Source organism: Lactuca saligna, chromosome 4, assembly GCF_052625555.1.
Source record: "Lactuca saligna cultivar CGN05327 chromosome 4, ASM5262555v1, whole genome shotgun sequence".
NCBI classification, from domain to species: Eukaryota; Viridiplantae; Streptophyta; class Magnoliopsida; order Asterales; family Asteraceae; genus Lactuca; species Lactuca saligna.
Window position 1 is genome coordinate 272,459,300 of NC_136420.1, and position 7,741 is coordinate 272,467,040.

Consider the following 7,741-nt stretch of genomic DNA (forward strand, 5'->3'; position numbering starts at 1 on the left):
GTGTGATGTCGTAATGGTGGCGGGGAGATATACTTGGGGTTTCTCATTTCGAATTAAGATAGAAGTGGGACGGTAAAGGGGTGGCGGTGGAGGTAGCGACGGCATCATGAGGGTGAAGGTAGCGACGGCTCCAGGAGACTGTGACGAAGAAGGTGGAGGTGGGGAGGCAGTAAGTATTAGGGTTTTTTTTGAGATAATCAGGAGAGAGTGCATTGAATAGAGAAGGGGCATGGGAAAATTAGATCGAATTTGTGTTCATTTCCACGAATGAAAGCGGAGAACCACGTAAACAAGATATAAGATGGAAAGATAAACCCTCTCAAAATCATATAAAATCTTTTAGGATTGCATTGCATACTTATACATATTGCATTTATTTTTGTACAATTTAATTTAAATAAGGCTAAGTTTAAATTTTAAAATTTAATATTATTTTATTATTGATTACTTGTACTCATAGCTTAATAGTTTGGACGTCTTAAAAAAATATTATTATTATATTCAATCTATTTTTAGAAATAGTACGATTTCTTTTATAAAATAGTATATATATATATATATATATATATATATATATATATATATATATATATATATATATATATATATATATATTTTGAGAGGTAGTCCCGTGAGATCGTACAACGATCTAATCCTCTATGATCTTTCCTGACACTAGAAAACAATTGTCACATATTACTTGAATAATTCAATGAATAGCATTAAAAATTGTCGTTTCTACTAAAAATCACGCCCCAAAATTCGTAGATTGAGCTCGAAAACTAAACATCGTATATCGTACAAAGCTAATACAAAGCTCAAGATATCCACACTTTGGTGACTTGTATAGAATTCTTTTTTCAGAAATACAAGCTTTCTTACGCATTGTGTTTTGATTTCATCGCATCCCATAAAAGTGGCTTATGAGAAGCAAATAATTATACTATAGAACGGGAAAATTATAGCAATACATCATTTGTTATGTAGGATTATATAGTTAGATTTAAAGTTTATATATTAAATAAAGTTTATTAGTATGTTCCAAACGTTATATAACTTGTGAATAGGTATATCAATATGCATTTTTCAGTTTTAAACTTATAAATCTTTCAATTTGCCGTGATCTTTCGTTTCCGATCCAATTTTACGTTCACAATTTTATAATGTGAAAACTTTCCGATCTTGACAAATCCAATTGGAAATGATCAAAACTTAAATGAAAAGAGAGGAGAAAATAATGGATGAGATAATAACAAAGGTTAAATTAATTGAACGTTAAGCAACATTTAGTGGGTTTGTTGGTGGTGGTTGCATGCAATTCTGGATTTTGCCGGTGATTGTGTGGAAGCTGGATATTTTGAGTGGGGTTGGAAAGAATTGGGGGATACATCCCTATCACTCTTTAGTAATCATATCTAAGCATACATTGTTAATACGCATTATAATAGGTAAGGGTGTTTATTTGTTCGATTTCTTATTTAGAGTAATTTTCATACCAGATTGAACTAAATTAGAACTAAATCAATCCGTACACAATAATTTTTCTTCATGTGCTTTAAAATGTTGTATTGTACAACTTTATAATACATGAATTATTGTGTATGACAAAAAACTGTTGTGTACGAATCACTTGAAAAAAATCAATTCAAATTTGTTTTAGTTTGGTTCTAAAGTTTAAACGAGATGATACAATTTATAATTTTAAATTCAATATTATTTATTTAAATAAAATATTAATATCACTTAAATAGAGAATACTAGCGATTAGTCTTGAAGGAATTTTCCTAGAAAAGCATTGGGAGTTTCAACAAGATATTTTCATTTAATTTGTGCATCTTTAAAAATTCAAGAGATGCATAATGAATTAATGATAGGAAGACTATCGGTTGAAATGTAGAATTTCACACAGTGAGTTCAATCGCTCAAATGGTAAAATTTACAATTTTTTAAAAAGTTTGATATGGTAAAAATAATTTAAACCAAAACTGAATTTTCTGGTTTTAAGGTTCAACCAAGAAACTGTATATCCTTGATTTAATAGAATTAATGTTAGTGGAATTAGTAAAATAATGAAGAAGAAAAGACATTGGATTCTCAAGTCAAAACAAAATATATCACTTTATTCAACAATTATTTTATTTAAAAGTTATATATTATCTTTAGACAATCAACTATACCTACTTATTTAGTAACAATATTTATCTGTTTTTTTTAACCTTTATAATTTACTTTTACACAACACACCTAATCCTCTACTTATACCTAGTAAAATACGAGTGTAACATCTGTTTTGTATATTGAATGATTGTAAAACCAACGCTTACTACTTTTTATCTGATATATGATATATTAATGTGACATTGAAGACAAATTCAGACGTGTATTCAAAATTTCAAATTATGGAATGCTACGTAGATTTAACTTAAAAACATTAATCAAGTTATATATATAATGTACGCTAGAAAATGCTCATTCATTCATAAAAGTTAATTCCATGTTTTCGTAGTACCTTTTAGTTTTACAACCACAAGAGGGACCACTCTATGTAAGCAAGCCCTTATAAGTTATAACTCAATCATTTACATAGTATTGTTGATCTTTTTGGCTTTTAGCTCTTTTTGCTTTATGGTATTACTTTGAAATTTAAAAATGTCTACGAAGTGTTATATCATATATGATGATGATGATGACTACGATACTACAAAAAGTGAAAAAATCAAAATCATTGCAACAAAAGAATCCATACCCTAATGGATCACAACACCACAAATTCAACACATCAACACATTTGAAACAAATAAAGAAACAAAGTCCCATCATAAAAAACAAAACAAACATAAAATCCCTCAAGAATTCAAGAATTCAAGATTCAAAACCCTATTTCTATTCACATAAACTCATCAACATCCAAAACCCTAATTCATTATCCTCTTCACATCATGAACCTCCTCCAAAACTTTCGCTTGATTGCAAACCGATTCAAAAGCATGTGTCCAAACATTAGCAAACCCCGTAACAGCTTGAAAAACATGTGGTAACCCCATTTGTAAATTATTCAAAGTCATTGCCCTTGTTACCCCTCTCGATTTTTCATATTTACCCCTCTCTTCTTCCGCTTTTGCCCTCAACACCTCCACTTTACCCCGTTTATCCACAACCCTATCACCACTCCCATACTTACTTTCCAAACCCCGAAGCTCCGACGTTTTCTTCTCAACCTCCCTAAATGACAAATCTGCCCTCCTCTTCTCCTTCATCTCCTCCCCTTGTTGCACCACAATCGCATGAACGACACTTAAAAGGGAGTTGATCCCCTCTGAGGCGACTTTGTCAGGGGCATTATCGACTGCAAGTTGCCATTCTTCACAAAGGGTGTAGATTGCGGAGTCTTGTTTGTTTTGGGAAGATGAGTTTTTGGTGAATTGGAAAAGGCTGAGGCGAAGCCATCCGGTTAATGATTGGATGTAGTCTCGTTGACTTTTTATTAGGTTGCAGAAGGAGAGGTGCCATTGTTTGACTTCGAGCTCAAGTTGGAGAGTTGACTGACGGTGGATTTCGGTGGTGGTGGCGGTTGATGGGACGGCGGTGGTGATGTACTTCAGCTGTTGGACTATGTGTGTTTGGACTTGGTGGCTTTCGTATAAACTTCTCCACATTGACATTAATCTGTAAAAGTCAAAATTAAAAACACCACAAAAGTCAAAATTAAGGACAGAAATTAAACAAGACTTTGTAAAGTACTACTTACAACAGTGTATATCTGGTTTCACATAATCCTAGTCCTTGCTTTTTGACCAATAACTAACTATTAAATGTGAAATCACAAAACGTCTATTTACAAATTGCCCTTAAAAACAAATTGCCCTTAAAAGTAATAAATTATAGTGTTAAAAATAAAAAATAAAAATAGTAATTAATTTTCAATCTATAATTTATAAGGACAAAGTAGAGAAAAATGTTTGTATTTTCACCATTTTATTGATTTAGCCACTTAACAAATTTTTGTGCTTATCCTATTTTTTGTACTTTTGAAAACTATTATTCCCGGTTACTCGGGGAAAAACACAACATACTTTTACTATTTTATGATTTTATCAATTTTATAATAACAGTTTTGATGACTAAATTTATATTTATATAAAATAATATTTTGGTGGCTAAATGGATGAAATTGAGAAGGTACGTTGTATAATGGTTTAATCGGTACAAAAAATAGTTAAAGTGAGTAAATGGATGAAACAAGGAAAGCATTTGTGCTTTTTTGTATTTCCTTCGGTTTATAATTACCATAAAGTAGATTTTATTTAAAAAAATGAGATTAACAAATGAATATGAGAGAGGTTTACCCTTTAACAAGCTCAACAAGCTGTGGGTAAAGTTCGGTTTCTCTAAGTTTAACAATTTCCTGTGATGTTGACTCGATAGCTTGTCCCGAAACCGTAATTCTTGACTCCAATTTTTCGACTTCTTTCTTTGCTTTCTCGGTTTTCATGTAATCGCCTCTCTTCAACTCGAGTTTCCTAAGTTGTTCCACTTTCTTCTCATGCTCCATTTTCAAACTCTCAGCATTCTAAAACCACAAAATTAAACAAAATGAGAAAAAAAAATAATCACTTTTTTCCTTTATTTGGTCTAGTGTTTCAAGTCTATGTGAATACTGCGCTCTAGGAGACTATTGTGTACCTGATTTACATACTGTGCAAAGAATAACATTTTCAAAATTAAATTATGCAAACACTAGATCCTCTCCAACCTCATTTTTAATTTTTAACACCAAAAAAATATTCTAGGTATATTCTTGATTCTAACTTTTATGCATATAAAAAAACACAACCTTTATATTTATTAGCTTTTTACAAACTTGACTCGTACCTTTTATTACAATAACTTTCATAAATTATATTTCTAAAAGTAAAATATATTTTAATTTATAACATTACTAGATTGTAATGTCATTTATGTTTTTATTATAACAACTTTATAAAATACCAATAAAGTAAAAAAAGCATAAATTCAAAGTTGAAGGACCATTTTTCACTAGTGAAACTTTACCTTAACCTCATCAAATAGCTTTTTTTCCCATTCAAACAATCTCTCAACCGTAGAACGATGACTTCCGGGGATATGTATACCATCAACTGCACTCATTCCATCGCAATTAAACTTCATAGACCTCCCGCTTGAGCTCCATGAGCACAAAAACGGGTTTAAATTTAACCCATACCCATGAATTTTACCTATAAACAATAACATCAAGGGTTAAAAATGCAAGAAATAGCTAATGTACTTCTGTTGATTTGTTTATTTTAGCTTTTGTCGAATTTTTGTAATGCCTTAATAAGAAAAAAAAAAGTTTATGCTACTTTTTGTTTATATTTATTACAAAATTGTAATTTGGAGAATCTACCAAGTTATAGCAATGTTAACCAAATACAAAGCAATTTTGAAGGTTATAACGGGTAGATTTTGAAACGCATAATTGAAAGTTTAATGCTATTATTTGGTAGATTTTGCAAAAATAATTCGAACATGCAATACTACAAATTGATAGATTTTGCAGAAATAATTTGAACATACAATATACTAGAATTGGGTAGGTTTTTAAATTTATTATGCCTAATCTAGAAAAGAAACAATAATTTTGTAATAAATAGTATACAAATAAATGAAAAGTTTGACCATGAGAATTTCTATATTCATCAAATTGCCATGATAATATCGTAACGCCTTTTCTAGAGCTGACATCAGCTAATTCAGAAGAATCATGCAACGAGAACTTGTACACAAAGCAATTTCAATTGTACATTTCGTGGAAAATAAACTTTTAAGCTATTTAATTGAAAAATATTTATTTGAATTACGGGGTTATACCTGAGGGTGTTTCGTTAGGAAAGGTGCAAGTCGGAACCTCCAACAAAGCCGACAGTTTTCCGCCGGAATCCGCCGCCCGGAGAAAATACTCATCCAATTCTTTAATAATCTCCAACAAATCCTTGCTTTTACTCGAAACAACCACCGGCATCCCGTTTTGTGTGGCGTTGGAAACAGTAATTTTAGAAAACCCACTAACAGCAGACGGCGGCGCAGCTACGCTTGCGGACTCAACAGTGGTGGTCGTTACCACAGTCTCCGACGCCGCGTTTGTGGACATATCCTCCCATTCGTCATCGCGCATCGTCTCTGTCCTCTCGGACATCGGCATGAACGGGTCCCAGAAATCCCATGTAGATGATGGAGGAGGAGGGGGAGGCGGCGGCGGAAGGGGAGTCGAGGAGGTGTTTGTGGTGGATGTTGTCCATGCTTCCGAAGATGGACTCATGGGTGGCGGAGGAGGAGGAGGAGGAGGCGGCGGCGCGGGTGGTGTTGGAGGAGAAGACGAAGGGAGAACTGGTGGCAAGTGGAGCGGCGACTCGGCGGTGGCGAACTGGAGGAGGGCGGCGCCGGTGTTCCTTAAAGACCTTAAATACATGGAGTGAGAAGCGGAAAAAGCATTTCTTGCTTTTACAAATTGTTTCATATATCTTTTTCTGGCTTTACATCTTGAAACCATTTCTTCCCTCTCTAATCTTGAATAATAACACCCCATTTCTATCTAATTTCCCCAAAAATTCAAATCAAGAACACAACTTTTCGATTTTTCAATAGAATCCCATCTGGGCATTTCTTGATTTTTGCAGAAAAACTTCAAATTCAAGTTTCAAAAAATTTTCATCTGCCAAATTCTTGATATTTCAAAAAATAAAAAAAAGAGGGTTGATAAAAGAAGCTTTCATCTTCTCTGCGACAATTTCTTCTTTTTAGTACTTCAAAGTAAAAACCCTGAAACAACTTTCTCTCTCTATATATATCGATCAGTTTCTCTCTCTAGATGATTTGAGTTTGAGAAAAAAGAGAGAAGAAAGACGAACAGTCTTGAGAAGCACAGAACAGGGAGAGAAGGAGGGTAACAGTGGGCATATTTATGTTTGGAGGACTTTAAATGACGAAATTGTCCCTGAAGTCTTCTCACATGCATGGTTCGGAGATCATCTGTTTGGAGTTTGTTGGAGAACAAAAAAGTGCATGAGAAAAGGCAAGGGTGAGTTGTGGAGTTCGAGGGGTAGTTTCGGTATACGAAAATTTCAACGGACTTTTTTGGTTCGTATATGGAATGTTGGAAACATTTAAACCAAAGTAATAAAATTTACTTTCATTTCTGTTTTAAGGTTTAAATTCAAAGCGTCTAAAAAATAACATTTTAAATAAATAAAATTTGCTTAAAATGTTTTTAAATATAAACTGAATAATTGACCTAAGTCATATTTATAAAAATATTAAAAAAGAAGGATATTGGATGTTACATAAAAGCAATTATGTAAAATACATGTGCTTAATTTAGTATTTATTCAATAAAACAATTTATATTCATATAACTTAAAAAAACATATTGTTAAGTTGTCGAACGTTCATTTTAAAGCCACATAGCATGTCTAATTTGTCACTATTTGCGAAAATTTGACTGCGGTAAACAATTGTTTTCTGTGTGTCATTCGATTGGGAAACTCTTTGGTGTTTTGCAGTTACGAGCTATCCTGGAGGTCATTTTTGGTTGTTCAATTTCTTTCTTATTAATCTAAGATGTTAATTGTTGTTTGTTGTCTGTTTAAATGGGGTGTGGGTGTATATCGATTTAGATATATTTGATGTGTTAGGTATAACTGTTGGAACTATTGTGGTGTTTGAGACGGGTTCAGAATATGAG

The 7,741-nt window shown here is 32.6% G+C and overlaps 1 protein-coding gene across 1 annotated transcript; it reads right to left on the reverse strand.

Moving 5' to 3' along the window:
• Window positions 1-2,770: 2,770 nt before the first annotated feature.
• On the reverse strand, window positions 2,771-7,048 carry LOC145043625 (protein ALTERED PHOSPHATE STARVATION RESPONSE 1-like). Its single transcript, XM_078992331.1, has 4 exons — window positions 5,872-7,048; window positions 5,053-5,237; window positions 4,347-4,570; window positions 2,771-3,666 (listed from the first exon to the last, which is right to left on the reverse strand). The coding sequence occupies exons 1-4, from the start codon at window positions 6,584-6,586 to the stop codon at window positions 2,916-2,918; spliced, it is 1,875 nt and encodes a 624-aa protein (XP_078848457.1). The 5' UTR covers window positions 6,587-7,048; the 3' UTR covers window positions 2,771-2,915.
• Between the last annotated feature and the right edge of the window lie 693 nt (window positions 7,049-7,741).

Coding starts and splice junctions, on each gene's coding strand:
- LOC145043625 (XM_078992331.1), bottom strand. CDS start 6,586: ATGGGGTGTTATTATTCAAGATTAGAGAGGGAAGAAATGGTTTCAAGA. Junction 5,238..5,871: donor TCCTAACGAAACACCCTCAG/GTATAACCCCGT, acceptor TATTGTTTATAG/GTAAAATTCATGGGTATGGG. Junction 3,667..4,346: donor CTTGTTGAGCTTGTTAAAGG/GTAAACCTCTCT, acceptor TGACTTTTACAG/ATTAATGTCAATGTGGAGAA.